Source organism: Balaenoptera acutorostrata, chromosome X (genome assembly GCF_949987535.1).
Source record: "Balaenoptera acutorostrata chromosome X, mBalAcu1.1, whole genome shotgun sequence".
Classification (NCBI taxonomy): Eukaryota; Metazoa; Chordata; class Mammalia; order Artiodactyla; family Balaenopteridae; genus Balaenoptera; species Balaenoptera acutorostrata.
Window position 1 is genome coordinate 18996029 of NC_080085.1, and position 23630 is coordinate 19019658.

Sequence of the window (23630 nt, forward strand, 5' to 3'; positions counted from 1 at the left end):
CCTATTTCTGAATACATTTATTCCATCAGTATTTCTGTAATCACTTAGCATTTGATAGGCTTCTTCCTTGATATTTTTAACATAATGTCTCAGTTGCATGTTAAATTATGGAAGAATATATGATTATTTCAAGCAACAACATTCTCATTGCCAGTGGCAGTGCCCCACTGGTTTGAAGAAAGGTGTTCTTGGATTATGCATTTCTTATCTAAATGGTCATTGTATTTTCTTCCCCTACTTGTGAAACAACGTGAGCAATCATTTTAAGGACAATAAAAAGTTGAAGATATTGTTTCCTCTCTTTTTAAAAATAATATTAAAATCTGTTACATTGATTAACATATTCAGTTCTGTTTTAGACCATATTTGCCTAAAAAGTACACAAAGCACTGTAGAGGACTGGGTTTCTTGGTTTAGGAAAGTGGGATTTGAATGCAGTAACTTTCTCTGTAGACAATGAGAGATTTGCGAGGTGGTCATTGTATTTTCTTCCAGAATATAAGCAGATGTGGTTTATTGCTTATGCAATAATATTCCTCTTGAGGAAAAGAGAGGTTTCTGAGGAAATTATCAACCACAGTACGGCTGGTCTTGCAAAAGTGACAATGAACATTACAGTTACTGTCGAACCAAAGAATCTCTATGTGCTATCCCCTTTCTTTAACAATCGAGTCGATTTATGGTCACTTATTCAGTACATAGTAACTGACCACCATTATATTTAAATTACTGAACTAGCTGTATTTAGGCAGACCATATGCAGTCTCAGGGCCTCAGTGAACAGTCTGGTCTAACATGGGAAACAGATATGTAAACTGCTACAGTCACCCTATTTCATGACAAGTGTGATGAAATGCAAGGACATCAGGTTGTGGTTTGGTGCACAGAGAAGGAATTATTCAATTCTCCTCCGGTGGATGCTGTCGGAGTTCTCTCTGCCGAGATCCCAGTCCTTTTACCGGGCACCTAACCTCACCTTCTGTGTGCTTTGCTTCCTCATTGGCTGTAGATCTCTAGGATGGCTGCCCTCATACTACTGGAATCTCTGTGCCCCATGTACTTCCAGAGAACTGGACGTGCCTGGAGTTTATATTTCCTGGCAACCTTCGGACAACGAGTGAGTGGTGCAGGACAATGAAAGCCTGGCTGCTTTGCCTGGGTCTAGACAAATCCAGAGGCATATCATAGAATTCATACTGAGTTCTCTGGGGGGCATTTTGGGATTAGTTTGGCAGCGCAAGCAGAGTCCCCTGTTGATTATTTTAAACATCTTTCGGACACTGATATGTTCTGAGATGTGGAAAAGTACTCGTTTGTAGTAGGTGTGCCATAGTGTCCATGTACAGGTGATAGACATCAGGCAGACTGTGGAGCTGGTAGGTAGTAAGTGTCTGAGTATGGCCTGTTAGTGCCCCTCTTAGACAGTCTACTCTAGTTTCTGAGCTGATCCTTGAAATAAGAAGCTGGTGGAGGGGAAGAGGCTATGGAAGGTGTTGAGTGGAAGGTTTGGTCTAGTCCAAGGAGTTATCTACATCACTTCTGCTCATATTCCATTGGCTAGAGCTCAGTCATATGGCCAAACCTAACTGCAGGGGAGGCTGCGACATATAGTCTAGCTGTGTGCCCAGAAAGAAGAGGAAATGGGTTTGGCTATTACCTAGCGATACCAGCCACACCTTCTAAAGTAAAATACCGGCCAGTAACTTGGAGCTCTTCTGAATTTAGGAAATTGTTTTTGAGCACAGCACAATGAAAATTTTAAATGCCACTGGTAGCCTGGAGTTTATTCTGTAGGAGTCTTTTTAATTAACAGTTTAATTGGATAATTTAATCCCCTTTAGAATTGGAAATATGAAAATGAAAATGAGATATTCCCTGTGATCTGACAATACTGTGCTTTAATAAACACACCAAAGTGAGCCCGGAAATGAGCACCACAAAAGCATTACCATAATTTGTGATCAGTGAAAGAAAACCTGATCTATAATTTTAATTATTTATAAATGGTTTAGCTACATGTTTCATTTGAATGTATATTTTGTTTTGTTACTTGTCTCAATTAGGAAGGTAACTGAATATAAGATTATGTGGCTATGCCATGGATTTACAATATGTTCTAAGCTTTTAAAATATATCCCACTGAGAGGGGAAATAAAATATTTTTTATGAAATAACATGTGCTATGTCTTCTAGGATTTTTCGAGGATTTATATGAAAATTATGGGAATTCCCTGGCAGTCCAGTGGTTAGGACTCTGCACTCTCACTGCTGAGGGCCTGGGTTCAATCCCTGGTCGGGGAACTAAGATCCCACAAGGCATGCGGGGCAGCCAAAAAAAAAAAAAAGACCTTTAAAAAAAATTATTTTTACTTCTCCATTGATTAGAGCTGAGAAATGCTATTCTTTATATTCATGTTTTTTTTTAATTTAAAAAAATTTTTTAAATTTATTTATTTTAGGTTGCGTTGGGTCTTCATTGCTGTGTGCGGGCTTTCTCTAGTTGTGGTGAGTGGGGGCTACTCTTCGTTGCGGTGCGCGGGCTTCTTACTGCGGTGGCTTCTCTTGTGGAGCACGGGCTCTAGGTGCACAGGCTTCAGTAGTTGTGGCACGTGGGCTCTAGAGCACGGGCTCAGTAGTTGTGGCGCACGGGCTTAGTTGCTCCGCGGCATGTGGGATCTTCCCGGACCAGGGCTCGAACCCGTGTCCCCTGCCTTGGCAGGCGGATTCTTAACCACTGCGCCACCAGGGAAGCCCTATATTCATGTTTTATGCTTTCTCCACTTAAAAGAAAAATCGAGGCTCAGAGTCCAAGAAACAAAGATGAGTGTCCATGTGCAAGCCACAAAAGTACTGTTCGAATTAATTCTGGCTTGAGATGCCACTTTACAGAGGAAGAAGCACTAAGTGATTAAGTTAAAATCCCCAATGTAAAAGCTACCTAAAATATTAGGTATCACTTATGCTGCCAGTTAGGCTGAAATGTCTGCATATGTCCTGAGCAAAAAGAGCAGTATAGTTTACCATTTAGAACTGAACTCCATCAATTTCCAAACTGATTTAGAAGAGAAGTCAGTGGAATCTGTACGCTGGTAACGGTCACATGACTCTCCAACCCCAGTGACATTTGATGAATGAAGAAAATAACCCAGAGAAAATTTATTCCAAGATTGTTCGGGCATTTATAAATGATTGTTTTTTTGCCTAAAAAATGATCATGATGAAAACAGCGAACATTTCTTGACACCTACCATGTCGTAGGCACTCAACTAGGGTCTTGCATGTCTTATAGCCAGTCCTCACAACAACCTTGCAGATACTTGTTACTGTTTCCACTTCACAGCTGTGCAATACTTGTGTGACTTGCCAAGACCACATTAGTAATTGGAGGAGCCAGGAATAAAGTCATTTTTGTCTGATTTCAAAGCCCATTCTCTAATGCTCTACTGGGCAATTGGAACAACGTTCCAAACCTGCTTTTGACCTGTGAGTTACTGAAGATTTCAGGCTGTGTTCTGTAGTCATCTGTTAGAAAAATGTGAAGGAGTCAGTTTACAGGTGTTTGTACCTGATGATAGTTCCATCTTGAGTCCTTCAGAAAGCTCTCCAGAAGCTGCTCTTCACTGATAATGCTAGCTACCATTTAGTGAGCATGGACCATCTGCCTGACATCCACTAGATGTTTTATGTATATTATCTAATTTAATCATTAGGATAACTCAGACACCTATTGTTATCCCCACTTATAGGTAAGGGAACAAAGGCTTGGAGAGATGAATAACTTGCCCATGATTATTTAGCTAGCAAGCAACAGGGCCAGATTTGAATCCATTTTTATCCATGTGGTCCCTTAGGCAAACATATAGCTGTGGGGACCCCAAGTCCTAGATTTCTGGGCTGGGATGTCCCAGTTTAGTTGGTAGACTCCCCCTCAGTTTACCTGTGTTCAGCCCTGTGATTGCCTGTGCCCTCTGTGTTCGGTCTTCTGAAACCAGATTGTCTCCAGGTCACTTTCTCCAGAGAAAACCTTTGTGACTCTGCCTGTGGGTAGCTGAGAGCCTGTGAAAGTTAAAGACTTCCAGGCAATCACCTTGTTCATAACCCCATCATGCATACTGACATTCACTGTTACCTACAGCTTCCAAGGCCTGAGGCCTTCTGGTAGTCTGCAGGGCACTTAAGCTTGCTTCTAATAGAGGGTCTATTATTTTTGCCCATGTGGCCTTTTTTATATTTTTAGTATCCTTTTTGTGAGAGGGAAAGTAGATCCATATCTGAGTAACTGGAAGTCTATGTTTTGTTTTCTAAAGGGAAAATGCAGCAAAAATTTATTTTGAAAGAAATGCTGCTATAGATACAGTTCTACTGAATTATTGCCTTCACCCAGCAATATCTGTAACTAAAGAGTCTAAAGCTTCCTTTAAACTGCTGAATATTTGGAGGTTTCATTTTACGCAGAAGCCAATCCTATTTTTTCTTAGTTATTTTAATAAAACAAGCATGCATGAGCATTTGGTATTTTCCATTTCTCCTAAAGCCATATAACTCAGTCTTTGGAGAATTCGTTTGAGGTGAAAGGAATGTATCTCTGTCCACCTTCCAGAGTTGCCTGGGAATGTGTCTAGGAGAATGCTAGGGTGGATTTGTTACGAAAGCTCCAGAGGAAATTTTTACTTATCAACAAGGGCCAAGCACAGTCCTTGGAGATTCACATTTCAACTCTCATTTGCACACACACAACAGGCTCCGGCGCAGATTGAGTTTGAGTTAGTGCACATAGCTTGTTGGGAGGAAATCAATCAAAAGCCTTTTTAAGCATAAATGGTTCTTTAGGAACTGAAAGCTGAGTGCCTCAATTTTATTGTAAGCATTGAATAAAAACCATCTTAAAGCATTCAGCATGTTAAAACTACAAACACGAGTAATAATGAAGGTACTCCCTCACCTAGGTATGTTGGTGATATGTACGAAGTAATATTTGTTATAGAATAAGAGGAAAATTCGACTGTCATTTAAGATCTGCCTACAATACATGAGGCAGAGTGCTAGCTGTCATACTGGATTTTGATTAATCCAGGACTTTGGTGACTTTAACCCCAGAGTTCACAAGCAATATTATAATAACAGAATTGTCATTCCAGTGTTTTAAAACCCTTCAGTGATCTTTCCATTGCAGTTACAATAAATCCCAACAACTTATCCTGACCTAAAGGCCCTGCATAACCTGGCTCTCCACTTTTCCATTGCCATGTCTCCATTGCATTTTTTCCTGGTTACACTGGTCTTCTTTTTGTTTCTCCAATTTACTAAGCTTTTTCCTCTCTTCTTAGTCTCAGAGACTTTACAGCTTTGCCTGAAATAGTTTTGCGCGTCTTTCATATAAGCCTGTTGAAGTTAGGGCCCTTTACTTTAGAGTCCGTCCGCTCACCTAGCTTACATCTCCCTAGATCTAACCACAGTTGCCAGTGTTCTTTTCCCTCCCCTCCTCATCTTTTTTGGCCCCTGTTGATAAGTAAAAATTTCTTCCGGAACATTCATGACAAATCCACCCTAGCATTCTCCTAGACGCATTCACAGGCAGCTCTGGAAGGGACACAGAGATACATTCCTTTCAACTTAATTGTCCAAGACTAAGTTATATGGCTTTAGGAGAAATGGAAAATACCAAATGCTCATGCATGCTTGTTTTATTAAGATAACGAAAAAAAAACTAGGATTGACTTCTGCATGAAATAAAACTTTCCAGTATTCAGGTAGGAGTGTCCCTAGGATGTTGAGGAAGAGCAAGGAGGCTAGTGAGGCAAGGAAGAGTGCGGGACAAGGTCATGTCAGAATGCAAAGTGGCATTCCGACAGTTGATGGTCATGTAGACCATTGTAAGAATTCTTGTTTTCACTCTGTGTGAGATGGGAAGCCGTTGGAGACTTTTGAGCGGAAAAGTGACAAGATCTGCCTGCTGATTTCCAGGATGGTTCTGGCTGTGTTGAGACTAGACTGTGGGTGAACAAGGGAAGAGGTAGGAAGACCAGTTAGAGGCTGTGGCACTCATCCGGGTGAGAGATCATAGTGGCTGTGTCTAGGAGAGTAGCTGGGGAGGTAATGAATGAATGCACAGTAACAACATTTAAAAAAGAAACTCTTTTATAGTCCGGAACCTTAAACTTTCCAAGTATTTCTTTTTCATTTGTCATTTTCCATGTTGCTCCCTGGATCCATGCGCGATTATATGGTATAATCTTAGAGCATTATATGATTTTGCATGATTTTTTTTCATTTAATAGTATTGGCATGCATCCATGGTATTTAATAATCTTCCATTTTAATGGCGGCATAATAATATTCTTTAGAGTTTCAGTGACATTTTATTCAACCATTTCTTTATTGTTAGAAGTTTATTATTGATTTCATTTGTAACTATTGTGAATAATACAGAGGTAAATATCTTAATGTGTAGAGTTTTTTCCTTTCCTCTTGATTGTTTCCTTTAGAATAAATACTTGAGAGTGAATTTACTTGACCAAAGGGAGCATGTTTGAGCTTTTGAAATATAGTGACAAATTGCTTTTTAGCACGGTTGTATATATGAGGGTACATACTTCATTTTACAACAGAACTGGAGCAGGAAAGGGTCCTGTCCATAAGAAAGTTATGGTATACTGGAGGAAGTAGATGTGTAAGCCAAAAACTGTAATAACAAGCATAATGAAGAACAGTATAAGAAGGTGCCACATTTAGTAAACCCTGATAAGTTCTAGGTGTTATTAATTTCAACTTTACTAATACTTTGCATCTATTAAATATATAAAAGTGTGACTGGTTGTTTAATTTTAGTAATTAGCTTTTTGGTTTTTACTTCTCTTGATGTAAATTACCTGCACATCAATGCCTTTTGCCCTTTAAGCTATTAAGATCTTGTTTTTTTCTTTTCAATTATATGAGATTTTTATTGCTTATTATTTTTAGTCATTAATTGAAACAGAAAAGTTCTATTGCTATGCTCTGATCATTGTTTTGTACTTTTGCAACTAGTATTCTTTTTTTCAGTGCTAGAAACTTTTTAAAAATTTTATTTAAAAAAATTTTTATTGGAGTATAGTTGATTTACAGTGTTGTGTTTCAGGCATACAGCAATAGTGTTCTTTTGTCAAGTAGTGGAGAAAGGGCAGAGTGCTCTGCTTCACACGGTTTGCCTTGTTGGAATAAGCTTTAGACAAAGGAGTATAAAGATAGTTAATACAAATTTAGGAAGAATACTATGTTAAATGCATATCAATTAACTGAACAAATATTTATTGAACCACTTGCTAGATATTATTCTCGGGCTGGGAATACAATGATGAATAAGAGCTCTAACTCCTAATTATTTAGTGATTTAAAAATGACTTAACAATTCATAAGGAAAAGTAGATATGTAAATAACAATTTCAGCAGTGTAGTATATCATAGAACAGAGTTGAACGCAGGGTTCTTTGGGCATAGGACTGGATAAAAACATTTCTAGAGCTAAGCAATGAAAGAATTACAATGTCCTCAGCTGTGAAATCTAAATAATAATAAATTAATAAGGCAGACAACTCAATAGGAAATTGGGCCTATGACTTGAACTTGTACACAAAAGAGGATATCTGAATTGCCAACAAATATATGAAAAAGTGCTTAAACTTCACTAATCATTGAAACCATAATGTGACTCATTTGTATACCCCTCCCTGCAGAATGGCTAAAATAAAAATGGATTTAGACAAACAGAACTCTCATATAATACTGATGAGATTATAAATTGGTATGGCCACTGTAGAAAACTATTAGGCCAGTATTTTCTAAATGTAAATATGCGTGTAACCGATGACCCAGCAATTCCACTTCTAGGTAGTAATAAGTTGCCATCTTAGTAGGTCGAAAATGGTTGAATATTGGCAATTTCATATTGTTCAACCTAATGTTTACCCAACAGAAATGCACGCATATGTTAACCAGAAGACATTGTAGAAGATGTTCACAGAAGCACTAATATTTGTAATAGTTCAAAACTGGAAACTACCCAGATGCCCATCAACAGTAGAGTAAGTAAATACTTGAATATTAGTCTACAATAACAATGAAGAAACTACAGCTACATACATATGTTTATCACAAGCATGATATTGAATGAAAGAAGCTGAATTTTATGATTCTATTTATATGAAACAAAAATATGCAAAACTAATCTATGCTATTAGAAGTCAGGGGGAATGGTTGCCCTTTGAGTGTTAGTGACTGGAAGGTCCCACAAGGGGGCTTTTGAGCTACTGGTAATATTAGGTTTCTTGATCTGGAAGCTATTTACATTAACAATTTGTACACTTTTATATATGTATATTTCACTATAAAGTTTTTAAAATAACAGTAAAATAAATACAAGGAAGTCCATGTAAGTTCTGATTTTTTTCCCCATGATAACTACTTTGATGCTTTTTGAGGGAAATAATGAATATCAGATGTTTTCAAAAATCTTTTCTCTGCTTGTTTTTTGAACTCTTGCTTTGCTGGCACTCTTGGGCAATCCTGCAGTTGTCATAGGAATGTACGTAAGAGACGAGACTGGGTGTGGGGTCTCTTGGAAGAGATGAAGCTGGACCTGAGTTTCGTAGCATCCATTGGAGACAGCCAGGGGAGCAAGCAGAGAGCAGAGAGTTCCAGGCAGAAAGGCCAGGCTGCTGGAAAACAAGACGAGGGAGAAAAAACCTGTTGGGAGGGACTGGAAATGGCTTATTAGAGCTGGAGCTTGAAGAGTGGCTGAGGAGGGGTTAGCGTTAGGCAAGATAGTTTGGCAGAGGCCAGATGGAGAAAGGCCTTGAAGGACTATGCTGCTGAGTCTGGACTTGATCCTGTAGGCATCTGGGAGCCACTGAACAATTTAAATCAAATCATTGGCACAAATAGATTTCTGATTAATGAAGAGTAAGCTGGTGATGGTGTGGAGAACACTCGGAGAGGGGTAAGACTGAAGCCTGGGGGACCAGTTAAGAGGCCACTGCAGTAATCGAAGGGAGATATGACATGCTGGTGGCATGGGATGGAGACGTAGGGATAGATATGAGAGCTCTTGAGGAGACAGAATTGTTCTGACGGGACTTGGTAAATTGATGGGTTTGGAGTTGATATGTAGGCATGGTGCTACGTACATAAAAAGGTAAAACCTTTCATTCAATAAATGGTGAAACACATACAGCCTTCTTCCTGTCTTTTTTCCCCCTTTAACACCTTCCTACAGTTACATAGGTCAAAGGATGTTGCCGTGACAAGGAAGAGAAAGCTTACCAGCTACTTACCATTGCTTCTTAGAATGAAGACTCAATGAAACATTTCATATTTTTTCAGTGGAGAATCAGGTAGGTCATCTTGTGCACTAGCACACAAACTTCTTGATTTTGCCAAATAAGCCAGTCAAGAGGGAAATGGTAATTTATCTGAGAAGCCATGTGTTAATGCCCTTTTGGAAATAGAAAAAAAGTGGTACCTATATACATTGTCATATACTATTGTAAACAAAAAACAGTTTGTGCATGTATTTATATGATTATATAGGTACAAAAATATGTATACACATATGAATAAACATACCCATATGTATATATACACACAAACATATGCACACTAGGAATTTATACAACTATGTAATACCCTTGAGATATTAGATACAGAGATTATCTAGGTATATAAAGAAAAAGTTTTATTTAATTTTCTCTGTGTTTTTTTTTTAAATTTTTAAATTTATTATTTATTTATTATTTTTATTTTTGGCTGTGTTGGGTCTTCGTTTCTGTGAGGGCTTTCTCCAGTTGCGGCGAGTGGGGGCCACTCTTCATCGCGGTGCGCGGGCCTCTCACTATCGCAGCCTCTCTTGTTGCGGAGCACAGGCTCCAGACGCTCAGGCTCAGTTGTTGTGGCGCACGGGCCCAGCTGCTCCGCGGCATGTGGGATCTTCCCAGACCAGGGCTCGAACCCGTGTCCCCTGCATTGGCAGGCAGATTCTCAACCACTGCGCCACCAGGGAAGCCCTCTGTCTTTTTAAGCATAATATTTGGGTGGGAGAGGATATTTTCCTTACTTTAATTACCTCATTGCAATTCCTTCCTTTCAATTTTGGTTTTTATAAATGGGAACACTATATTAATCCATTCTAATTAAAAGCCAGTCATGCAACCCTTCAGTTAAAGAAACAATTTTTAGTCTGCCTTTGATATCATTTAGTCAGAAATTGCCTGTATGGCTTTTGGAATTATCACCACTACAGTGCTCTGGTGACCACTGGGGCAACAGCTTTACTTGCTGATTTTATTCTAAAAATATCAGGCATTGGCCAAGTGCTTTTGCTCTGGAGAAGGGTTCAGAGCTCTTCCAAGGGTGCCTGACAGAGTGCAGAAATTTCTATTCCTGCAGTAAAAGAAGAGGGAGAGTTACGCGGCAAGAAAAGCCCCAAGTTCACCTTCTGCTTGGCCACATAACACCTCTTCACCTTCCGGCTGCTAGAGGAGCTATGCTATTCTTAGCCATCTCCTGCGAAGGTAATTACACAAAACCCCTCTGAAACCCATTTCCGTATTTGTCTAAGAAATGCTTGTATCTTCTGTAAATCCCCGGTGCTGTAACTAAGCCCTTGGTCCGCCCGTGGCTGCGTGGGAGGGCAGCCAGGCTTCCTTTCTCCAGCAGAGCCCTTTCTGTACCCGAAGACAGTTAGCTCATCATCAGGCCACCCTCCTTCCCCTTCTCCAGACTGAAAGTGTTCATCTTTAGCTTTTTCTTGTCTTTCTCCTTCTTGTTATTTCTACGATCCCTTTCCTTTTCACTATTGCCAAGCACTTTTCAGAACTGGACCTCCTGCTATGCAAAAAGCCCAGTTGACCTTGCTCTCCAATTGGTGGGGAAAAGATAGAGTTAAACAGGGTCTGGGGGAGCAACAGAGAAAGTCAAGGCAGGTGCCTCTTGCCCGCAGCTGTGGAGTACAATTGAGTCATGGATCAGAAAGCCCAGATGTCAGTACAAAATCAAGGCCCCCAATCCGAGGTAGCATCCTCAAAAAACAAAGCCAAGTCCAAAGGTATTGCTGATCCAAAAACCCAGGGAAGATCCAGCAGAATTGCTCAGTGAGGGGAGCAGCCTGGACGTGGGCTGGGGTAGTGAGTGGGTAGCGGCAGCCTTAAAATTCAAGTCTTAACTGTCATGGGGTGGGGAGGGGCGGGTATCTCCCAAACGGTTGAAGAATTGATCAGTAGTGAGGTCAGGATACTGTTCTGATTACCTTTTCAGACCAAGACAGAATTCCTCCACGTCACTAAACATAGGCCTCAGACCCTCTGGTGGACCAGGGCCAAACTTATGAGGATGTTGACGAAGCAGATGTGGTCCATGCCAAATGGTTCCTTCCTAATTGGATCATGTGATAGTCTTTTGGGCTTGAAAAGTTGGAGTCATTTCCCTCTCCCTCCTCTCCATTGCCAGTTAGTCCCATTAAGTTAGTCGCCAAACTTGGGCCTTTTGGCGTCTCCCACATGCTCGTTTCCTTTGGTCTCTATTTCCCACTCAGACCTGAACAACCTCAGTCCTGAACTGTGAATTGCTTCTTCATAGGACTGTCTGATTCCTGTCCCAGTTTGCCAATCTACACTATGCTCTGTTCCCTTTCTTTTATATCTTTATTTGATGATTTTGAATTGCCTAGAGGGATAAGTTTATACTCCTCATTATTCCATCCAGACCCTTCAACATTTAGTCCTAAACTCCCTTTCCCAAGTGTATCTCCCATCTCTTCCGTATGTGAGCCCTCGATTGAGTCAAGCATATTGCCCTTGAACAATCTGCTTTCCGCATCTGTCTTTGTCCATGTGGTTCCCTAGTCCCTGTCTTCTATGCCCATTAAAATTCTATCTTTAAGGATGCAGATCTAGTCTTAGTTCATCCAAGATCATCTTGGCCAGAAGTTCTCTACGTCCCCAGAATTCGTATAGCACTTCATGTCCGTTTCCCTCATCCAACCCTGTACGGTACCAGGCTGTTAGCTGACCTTTCACATGTGTGTATTGACTTCCCTGTCTAGAGTTTTAAATACTTTGATGGCAAGAGTGGGCTTTTAGTGGTAAGGATATCACTCTAAACAGCTTAGCATTGTCCTGAAGGTTGTGCTTTTGCTGTGGATTCAGTGTAGTTACAGTGCTACAGTGCAGTGATTCTCAATATTTTTCAAAGGCGAGGGTCACTTTGTTCCCTTTTCATTGTCAAAAAAATTTTTATCTCCCACATTTACGTCCTGATTCATTGATTGACATTTTTTAAAAAACAATGATCAAAGCTTTTGTGCATTTGATGATGCTTTACAATGGAATTTTGGGTATAGCAACACCCACATGTATTTGAAAATAAGTAGTGTGGTATTTGTAGGATGTTTTTATTTATTTGGTCTATAGATAATTCTTAGTGAGCACGTGGTTTTGCTGACCCTAGCAATAAGAGCGGCTCCCCTTGTGTCCTGCTGCCCCGTTATTTGGTCACGTCGTCACTATCATTATCTCGCAGGGCTGCTGTGAGGATTAGACGAGATACCGTGTATTAGGTGCATGGCATGATGCTTGGTGTTTAAGTGATCCCGACCTTTCTTTCCCTTCTCCTTGTCACCATCAGCTAATTTTGAAGGTGAGGAAGTTCTGGGACCTTCTGGGCAATTTGATTTGGATGGGACTGAGTTTGGGGGAGTGAATGTGGGGAAGGCAGTGTCTCTCAGAGGAAAGGTGAAAGAGCATTAAAGATCACCTAGAGGAGCAGTTCTTAAACATTTTACTCTCAGGACTCCCTTCCCCTCTTAAATATTATTGAGGACCTCAAAGAGCCTTTGTTTATGTGGAATATCGAGAAACTTAAAATATTTATTATTTCATTTAAAAATAATAAGCCGTTACACACTAATATAAATTACACATTCTTATGAAAAATATATTTTCCAAAAGAAAAAAAAGTCAGTGAGAAGAGTGGCATTGTTTTAAATTTTTACAAATCTCTTTAAGATCTAGGTTAATAGAAGGCACCTGTATTCTTACACCTGCTTCTGAGTTCAATTTGTGTGATATTGGTTTTGGTGAAATTAAGGAAGAAAATCTAGGTTCATACAGATGTATTGTTGGAAAAGGGAGGAGTATTAGAATAGCCTTTCAGATAATTGTGAATATTCTTTGAAATGAAACCAAACTCAACAAATGGTAGTTTCTTTTTTTTTTTTTTTAATAAATTTATTTATTTATTTATCTTGGTTGCATTGGGTCTTAGTTGCTGTGTGGGCTTTCTCTAGTTGCGGCAAGCGGGGGCTACTCTTCATTGTGGTGCGTGGGCTTCTCATTGCAGTAGCTTCTCTCGTTGTGGAGCACGGGCTCTAGGTGTGCGGGCTTCAGTAGTTGTGGTTCGCGGGCTCTAGAGCGCAGGCTCAGTAGTTGTGGCGCACGGGCTTAGTTGCTCCACAGCATGTGGGATCTTCCCGGACCAGGGCTCGAACCCGTGTCCCCTGCATTGGCAGGCAGATTCTTAACTACTGTGCCACCAGGGAAGTCCCTACAAATGGTAGTTTCTTAAAGGTTAGTTGCAATATGGAATCTGAAACAGCAATGAAGTTTTCATACACTGTTAACACTAACATCTACTTCTGTCTTGATTTTAAATGGGTCTTTTAATTATGTATGATTTTGTAACATCAACCATTGGTCATTTGGAAAATATTGGTTCACTGAGTTATGCAGAACTCCCAAGTGTTGACACATTTCATTATACAGTTTCAAAAAATTACATTCATTATTAATTACCACTGATCTCATCAGATAAGTCTTTAGTACTGGGAAGCTGCCAGGATCGTGGCAGATACAAGATTTTCAAAATTTTAATTTTCATTCAAAAGCTTGAATTTTATAATTGGCAACAAATACTGTCAGTTGTTTTTCTTGAAGTGACAGGCTAACTCTGTTCAGTTTTGAGAAAATGTCTGCCACATACCCAAGTTTGAATAGTCATAGTTTGTCAGTTGTTCTTTCAAATGAAAATAATGTTCCACACAAAAAAGCAGATAGTTTACCTTCCAAGTCAGATGATGACATAAATGCTTTTCCTTGAGATAGCCACTGTACTTTGGTATGCCCCCAAAGTACTTCGGTGTACTTTCTTTCCGTTTTGTCACACAAAATATGAAAAAGATGTGTACTCAAGGGTTGAGATTTAATAAAATTAATATTTTTTAGAGCTTCATCACGTACATTCTTAAATGAAACTAGCATTTTCTCTTTACTGTGTGGCAGTAAAAAATACAGTGACTACTAGGATAGTTTGATACCACTGCCTTGCTTCGTGCTAAGAAGCCAGCAGTTTTATCCCCCATTGCTTTTCATGACAAATGTCAAATGGTGGAAAAGCAAATAACATCTTAGTATTATTATGGAAATAGTTTTGACCTCCAGGACCCTCAGAAAGGGCCTTGGGAATCCCTAGGGGTCTGTGGACCACATTTTGAGAAACACTGCTCTAAACTTTTGCAAATGGCTGGCCCTCCCAGGATGTAAAATATAGCTACCGGCACACGTGGGAGGAGAGCTGAAGTCTTTTTCACACAGGGCAGTTTGCCTTACTTTTTGGAACCTGAGATGGACTTTTTATTTGTTTGCAGAACTGAAGGCATCTGGCTTGGGAACATGATTATTCTCCACTCACCTTTAAACTGCCTCAGCTCTTACTAAGTCTCTGGCAGTGATATGTTGATTATGTGAATTTAAAGCCCACAGGAGCCAGGGGAATGACAGATCAGATTCCCTTAAATGAGAAATAAAATCCAGGAGCCTGGCAGCGGGACTTAAGGCTCCTGCTCCTGCCGACCTTTGGTGTCATTCTGGTAGAATGACTGCTTCTGGGCCAGATGGCATGTGGCTTAAGCGGAGATGTCTCAACCTGTTTACTAGCATTAATTGTGCACGTTGATACTTCTTCATTGTGCAGTCCATAATTCTTCATCGTCACCCTCATTTAGATTTTTTTTGAGGCAGCCGAATTCTAACAAGCCTCCATGAATCCAAGCAATTTCAACAGGTCCAATTTCTCTTAAATCTCCAAACTCAAACCTTTTTATATCCAATCATTGTTACAGGCAGACAGACACCGAATCTCTCTTTTGTCAATCGAATTTAAGTCTAGCAACTTTTAAGAGCAGTGAGATTGAAGGACAGAGTCTCTCTGCCCTGAAGGAGCTGGCTGAATGGAAGCCCATTTAACTTTTTGTTTAAAGGCACTAAACTAAGGATCAGTTTGTAAAGGCAGCTTTTCTAGTGTGGCAAAGTTAGCTTTTCTAGTGTGGCAAAGTTAGCTTCTCAGATCTGATGTGGATAAATGGAGGGTCAATACCCTTTATCTTATCAACAATTTCACCAAAAAATATTTATTAAGGGCTTTCAGGTCAGGCTTCTCAGCTATAAACAAGCAAATACTCCTAGCAGAGCTGTCAGAACCCACTTCTGAGGGTTGTTGCTCATTAGGTCAACTTCAAATTATTTTAGAGATAAATTCTGAGCTCCGCTTTTGAGTCCTGTTAACTTCTAGACAGCCTCCACCCAGGAGCTGCTTTGGTTCACCACTTTGAAGTTGACCTAATGAGCAACAAAAGTAAATTTAGCCAACTGGGAAAGAGAGCTGGCTTTTTTTCACCCAGGGTTATGTGTAAGGACAGCATTCTGTCATATGAGAATGTCACAGTTCAGACAGAAGAACACTAGTTCCAGGGAAGAAGAAAAAATAAGTTTGGGATATTTTATTTGACAGGCTTTTTCCCCTTTATATTCATTGTTTTTGAATTATATGCATACCACTAACCCACATCTCGCCATACAACCTTCTTAAAGAGCCTGCAAACAAGTCATTGTAATTGTAAAACAGGAACATTTGCATATGCCTTCATGCTCTAAATTTAAGGTTTTACTTAGAATTTTGGTTTATTGCTTACATACAATAGGGGCAGAACATCCATGGCTTAGTAAATAAGAACCACTTTGACTTATTAAAATGTACTGCTTTTTTTAAAAGCCAACAAAATTTCAAATTACCTAAAATTTAAATCAACATGTAATAGGAGGCTTGGTTTGAGAGAATAAAGCGTGTTGTCTTTAGAGTTTAGGCAGGTTAGGAGACTCCAGGAGATGGGCCCATAAGAAATTTATTTGCATGAGGAATGAAGTTGCCTCCTGGGAGTGAATGAATCCTAAGAGAAGATAGCATTGCTGGAATACTGAAACGTTTCCAGAACTAGGGGAGAGTGTCAGAGGTGAGTGGCATTGTATATTCAAATTTAAACCAGCTACCATGAGCTAGCACTGCCTCAGTCCTTACTAGGGGAGTAATAATTAAGAGCAAGTAAAAACTAACAGAGCAATTTCAGGAAAATCTCTTTAACACATTGGCAAGTGTTAATCTGAAGTGCTTTGTAGCCCATGTAATAGAGTGAAAGAAAAGAGGGCAAGGAAGTCCATTTATCTTCTTAGACTACACAGCACCTTCAATGTTTCCTTGTTTCCTTGCTGGCGCAGCAGTGACTTTGGGCATTAGTGAGCACTGGTACCTTTGGTGGGTATCTGGGCCTTGTTGTGTTTTCACCATTGGTGTAGCCAAGAAGCAACACCCCAACAAGCCAGGGAAAAGGAAAACAACATAATTCCCTGTCACCATGTAAAATGATAATTGGACTGGGGATAGTTTTCTGTTATGTTAAGAACTTCTGGGAATAAGCAAACTTACCTATTTGTTCCAGGAAGTACTTTTTCCTGAAAGATAAAATTGTGAGCCAGCCAAAAGAGTTTACTTAACAAGAATAACATATTGCCCATTAATACTCATGTCAATATTCTCAATTCCCTGTGCCTGCCAATCTTTAGGTGTCATGTTATAAAATCTGCGCAATTCTCTTTGCAAGACCCGCCCTAAAATCACCCAGCCCAGCCCCTAATATCCTATCCTGCCATCCCTCTTCTGAGACACCATTTAGACTCTGTTAAGGTAATATTCTCCTATGTTGCACTAAGTCTAAAAAACTTCGATTGATCAATGTTTTTTGTTTAGTGTTTTTTGGGGAGACTTGACAGTGAACATAGCCAAAAGGGTGAAGGTCTACACATTCAGGAGAGACCCCCCCCACCTAAGGTGCAGAGGAGCCACAATTATGGGTGGGTGGAGCCAAGTAAATACCGTTTGTTGCTATTTTTGTGGTCCAGTTTCTACTTGTGGGAAGGTGAGACCTGGGGAAATTTGGCTTAAATACCCATAATCATTCTTTAAGCATGAACAGCAAATGTCTAGCACTGTCAAATTACCATGTTCACTACTTTTTACATGATTTTTCCTTGATAAGATACATACAGTGCTCCCTTCCTCCAAAGGTGATTTTACATTCATTATATCATGACAAAATCTTAGAGGTGTGTGTATGCCTGACTACATACATATATGTACACACACACACACACACACACACACACACACACCATGAGCAATTTAAGGCAGGTTACAAAAATGCAGTGGGATAAAAATAAAGCTGCCCCAGAAGGCAGCGCTCTAATAAGCTGGGAACGTATTCTTTTGGCTGCTGCTGCGCTCTCCTTCCCCATTCCCATCAGTCTCTTTTTCCACAGTTAAAGGCCACTTTCATGGCACATGAAGAGCAGCCTTAGCAACCTCAACAGTGAAGCTCTTTCCCCCTTGTCCAAACTATATCTGACTCCCTCACCCAAGTAGTGAGATCGGGTAGGGAAAAGGAGAAGAAACCCCTCGGAAGTCAAAGCTACAGAGAGGGGGTTGGGATCTGATCTAATCTGATCTAACTCTCGCCTCCTGGGTTCGGGGAAGCTCGGGGAAGCTCGGGCTGCGCATGCGGACTCTGATTTCCGCGCCCAGGTGCCTTCCTAGCCGAATAGCCGAACACGAATCCCGCTGACGCTGACTGTGGGCCACCACGCGCTCAGAGTTCTGGATTGTCCGGTGGCCTTGAGGGTCGAAGACGAATTCCTTTAAAGCTCATTTCTAAGCAGGTGAATAAAAGCAGTCTGTGTCTCATATTCCTAGGACTATGAGTGGGTCGCCTGCTGGTGAGAAAGAATTTGAACGTAATGGAGGAGGGTGGTATGATTGTAAAGGGGGTGAGCTATTGGGAAGAAAGAAAACATTCCCTGAATGCATTTGGGAGGACTTTAAGATAAACATCATAGGTGAAAAGTTTGATTTACCAGTTCATTTCTGTGACAAATGTGTGATTTGCCTATTAAAATCTATGGGCGTATAATTCTGTTCAAGTATGCTTTTTGCTATGACTGTGCTAATTTATATGAAAGAAAAGGAGATAAGATATGACCAGGGTGTAGTATTCCTGTGCTGCGAATTGAGGAGCATACACGAGGTTCTGTCTTCATGTGTAGCGCTGGCCAAGAATGCAGGAAAACTTATTTGTCTCAGAGAGAGTTAGAAGCTCATATCAGCTACCGCCATAAGACAGCTGAAAAACTTAAGTGTGCTCCGCTTAAAAAAGTTCACCCTCGTATTGCTTCACCAACAACTGAAATCCCTGAAATGCTGCTAGACCAGGACCATATGAGCCATATTCCCCCAGAGTTGCCCAGCATTATGTCCCCATCTCCTGTGCAGCGTGTATCACACAAGCGCAGTATCCAGCCACGCGAGGATCTTTATGCTCCTCCAGCAGAATTATTGCCACCCCACCTCCTTTGCTCCATCAGGAAATCGTTAGTATTAAAACAAGAGAATACAGCAATTTAATAATCACCCCTATTCAGGCTGACTCAACTTCTGATGCCAAAGAACTATCACCTCCTGCCCCAGCACCGGCTCACCATCATCCTGAATATCAAAGTCAACCAGTGGTATTGCCCCCTTATATTATGCCTTCAGAGGAACATGCACTACCCCCATCTACTCCACCACCAGTAAGCCATCCAGTGTCATATTCTCTCCCGGATTCAGGTGCTCCTCAGCTGGTCTGTAGTCAAGTGCCACCTCCACTCATGACTTCTGGTCCATCACCAGTAACTTCTTCCCCTGGATGTATTATTGCCCTGGTGCCACCTTATATGAATCCTTCTCTGCCAGGATTTCCTCTATCTCATAATGGTGGTCCACCTGTAAGTGAATTCCCTTCTGACCATCAGAATCCTAACTCTTTACCCCAGTTCACTGAAGAACAAGAAACTCTGAGCCCTCCGTTTATACAACGGTATGGAACAAATCCTGGTATGTGACCTCTGTCGAAAGGACTTTCACCTCTTTCACCAGCGCAAGGTCCACCTTCCCCAACCCCACTTTCTGGATCTCATTGCTCAGATCAGACAAGATATAAACCATATTCACATTGACAGTAGTGTTTTGAACTGAAGAGCTGATGAGGAAAAAAACCTTAAATGTAGCCAACTTTTCAATTAAACTGTGTTTTGGGAAGGAAAAGCACCTCTTACAGAGATAGTAAAACACTTAGGATCTTGACTCTTAAAATGATTTTAAACCTTGGCTTTAGGATTTATTTCAAGTTTTATACTACAGAGTGGATAAATGGCTCAGTGCAGCATATCTGTATTTTAGCAACTTTGTTCCTTTAGTGTGGTAAATTGACTCAGAGGTGACCTTTTATAATTTGAGTTCCTGAAATAAATTTGCATTGTTCCCCTTGCAAAAGTTTTGTTTTTGTTTAGGTTTTTTCTGTGACATATTTCTTTAACCTGTGTAAAAGGATTAAATTTCAGTATGGTTGTAAAAATGCTATTTTTATTTGAATTTAAGCACAGTCACACAGTTTTTTTCCTTCCAGTTTTACTGAGATATAATTGACATATAGCACTGTATAAATTTAAGGTGTACAGTGTAATGATTTGACATACTGTTTTTTTTTTAACATCTTTATTGGAGTATAATTGCTTTACAGTGGTGTGTTAGTTTCTGCTTTATAACAAAGTGAATCAGTTATACATATACATATGTCCCCATATCTCTTCCCTCTTACATCTCCCTCCCTCCCACCCTCCCTATCCCACCCCTCTAGGTGGTCACAAAGCACCGAGCTGATCTCCCTGTGCTATGCGGCTGCTTCCCACTAGCTATCTATTTTACATTTCGTAGTGTATGTATGTCCATGTCACTCTCTCACCCTGTCACATCTTACCCCTCCCCCTCCCCATAGCCTCAAGTCCATTCTCTAGTAGGTCTGTGTCTTTATTCCCGTCTTGCCACTAGGTTCTTCATGACCTTTTTTTTTTCCCTTAGATTCCATATATATGTGTTAGCATACTGTATTTGTTTTTCTCTTTCTGACTTACTTCACTCTGTATGACAGACTCTAACTCCATCCACCTCACTACAAATACCTCCATTTCATTTCTTTTTATGGCTGAGTAATATTCCATTGTATATATGTGCCACATCTTCTTTATCCATTCATCTGATGATGGATACTTAGCTTGCTTCCATGTCCTGGCTATTGTAAATAGAGCTGCAATGAACATTTTGGTACATGACTCTTTTTGAATTATGGTTTTCTCAGGGTATATGCCCAGTAGTGGGATTGCTGGGTCGTATGGTAGTTCTATTTTTAGTTTTTTTGTTGTTGTTGTTATTTATTTATTTATTTATTTATTTTTATCAGTCATCAATTTTATACACATCACTTTATACATGTCAATCCCAATCGCCCAATTCAGCACACCACCATCCCCGCCCCACCACAGTTTTCCCCCCTTGGTGTCCATACCTTTGTTCTCTACATCTGTGTCTGAAATTCTGCCCTGCAACCCGGTTCATCTGTACCATATTTCTAGGTTCCACATACATGCCTTAATATATGATATTTGTTTTTCCCTTTCTGACTTACTTCACTCTGTATGACAGTCTCTAGATCCATCCACGTCTCAACAAATGACTCAATTTCGTTCCTTTTTATGGCTGAGTAATATTCCATTGTATATATGTACCACAACTTCTTTATCCATTCGTCTGTTGATGGGCATTTAGGTTGCTTCCATTACCTGGCTATTGTAAATAGTGCTGCAATGAACATTCGGGTGCATGTGTCTTTTTGAATTACGGTTTTCTCTGGATATATGCCCAGTAGTGGGATTGCTGGGTCATATGGTAATTCTATTTTTAGTTTTTTAAGGAACCTCCATATTGTTCTCCATAGTGGCTGTATCAATTTACATTCCCACCAACAGTGCAAGAGGGTTCCCTTTTCTCCACACCCTCTCCAGCATTTATTGTTTCTAGATTTTTTGATGATGGCCATTCTGACCGGTGTGAGATGATATCTCATTATAGTTTTGATTTGCATTTCTCCAATAATTAGTGATGTTGAGCATCTTTTCATGTGCTTCTTGGCCATCTGTATGTCTTCTTTGGAGAAATGTCTATTTAGGTCTTCTGCCCATTTTTGGATTGGGTTGTTTGTTTTTTTGTTATTGAGCTGCATGAGCTGCTTGTAAATCTTGGAGATTAATCCTTTGTCAGTTGCTTCATTTACAAATATTTTCTCCCATTCTGAGGGTTGTCTTTTGGTCTTGTTTATGGTTTCCTTTGCTGTGCAAAAGCTTTGAAGTTTCATTAGGTCCCATTTGTTTATTTGTGTTTTTATTTCCATTTCTCTAGGAGTTGGGTCAAAAAGGATCTTGCTGTGATTTATGTCATAGAGTGTTCTGCCTATGTTTTCCTCTAAGAGTTTGATAGTGTCTAGCCTTACATTTAGGTCTTTAATCCATTTTGAGTTTATTTTTGTGTATGGTGTTAGGGAGTGTTCTAACTTCATACTTTTACATGTACCTGTCCAGTTTTCCCAGCACCACTTACTGAAGAGGCCGTCTTTTCTCCACTGTATATGCTTGCCTCCTTTATCAAAGATAAGGTGACCATATGTGCGTGGGTTTATCTCTGGGCTTTCTATCCTGTTCCATTGATCTATATTTCTGTTTTTGTGCCAGTACCAAACTGTCTTGATTACTGTAGCTTTGTAATGTGGTCTGAAGTCAGGGAGCCTGATTCCTCCAGCTCCATTTTTCGTTCTCAAGATTGCTTTGGCTATTCGGGGTCTTTTGTGTTTCCATACAAATTGTGAAATTTTTTGTTGTAGTTCTGTGAAAAATGCCATTGGTAGTTTGATAGGGATTGCATTGAATCTGTAGATTGCTTTGGGTAGTAGAGTCATTTTCACAATGTTGATCCTTCCAATCCAAGAACATGGTATATCTCTCCATCTATTTGTATCATCTTTAATTTCTTTCATCAGTGTCTTATAATTTTCTGCATACAGGTCTTTTGTCTCCTTAGGTAGGTTTATTCCTAGGTATTTTATTCTTTTTGTTGCAATGGTAAATGGGAGTGTTTTCTTAATTTCTCTTTCAGATTTTTCATCATTAGTGTATAGGAATGCAAGAGATTTCTGTGCATTAATTTTGTATCCTGCTACTTTACCAAATTCATTGATTAGTTCTAGTAGTTTTCTGGTAGCATCTTTAGGATTCTCTATGTATAGTATCATGTCATCTGCAAACAGTGACAGCTTTACTTCTTCTTTTCCAATTTGGATTCCTTTTTCTTCTCTGATTGCTATGGCTAACACTTCCAAAACTATGTTGAATAATAGTGGTGAGAGTGGGCAACCTTGTCTTGTTCCTGATCTTAGTGGAAATGGTTTCAGTTTTTCACCATTGAGGACGATGTTGGCTGTGGGTTTGTCATATATGGCCTTTATTATGTTGAGGAAAGTTCCCTCTATGCCTACTTTCTGCAGGGCTTTTATCATAAATGGGTGTTGAATTTTGTCAAAAGCTTTTTCTGCATCTATTGAGATGATCATATGGTTTTTCTCCTTCAATTTGTTAATATGATGTATCACATTGATTGGTTTGCGTATATTGAAGAATCCTTGCATTCCTGGAATAAACCCCACTTGATCATGGTGTATGATCCTTTTAATGTGCTGTTGGATTCTGTTTGCTAGTATTTTGTTGAGGATTTTTGCATCTATGTTCATCAGTGATAATGGCCTGTAGTTTTCTTTCTTTGTGACATCTTTGTCTGGTTTTGGTATCAGGGTGATGGTGGCCTCGTAGAATGAGTTTGGGAGTGTTCCTCCCTCTGCAATATTTTGGAAGAGTTTGAGAAGGATAGGTGTTAGCTCTTCTCTAAATGTTTGATAGAATTCGCCTGTGAAGCCATCTGGTCCTGGGCTTTTGTTTGTTGGAAGATTTTTAATCACAGATTCAATTTCAGTGCTTGTGATTGGTCTGTTCATACTTTCTATTTCTTCCTGGTTCAGTCTCGGCAGGTTGTGCATTTCTAAGAATCTGTCCATTTCTTCCAGGTTGTCCATTTTATTGGCATAGAGTTGCTTGTAGTAATCTCTCATGATCCTTTGTGTTTCTGCAGTGTCAGTGGTTACTTCTCCTTTTTCATTTCTAATTCTATTGATTTGAGTCTTCTCCCTTTTTCTCTTGATGAGTCTGGCTAATGGTTTATCAGTTTTGTTTATCTTCTCAAAGAACCAGCTTTTAGTTTAATTGATCTTTGCTATTGTCTCCTTCATTTCTTTTTCATTTATTTCT

The 23630-nt window shown here is 39.8% G+C and overlaps 1 protein-coding gene across 1 annotated transcript; it reads left to right on the forward strand.

The window, feature by feature from the left end:
• The first annotated feature begins 1018 nt into the window (after positions 1-1018).
• CBLL2 (Cbl proto-oncogene like 2) lies at positions 1019-19403 on the forward strand. Its single transcript, XM_028164632.2, is given in 5 exon segments — positions 1019-1117; positions 17955-18081; positions 18084-18283; positions 18286-18739; positions 18742-19403. Coding segments are annotated over 5 exon segments (1542 nt in total).
• The last annotated feature ends 4227 nt before the right edge of the window (positions 19404-23630 follow it).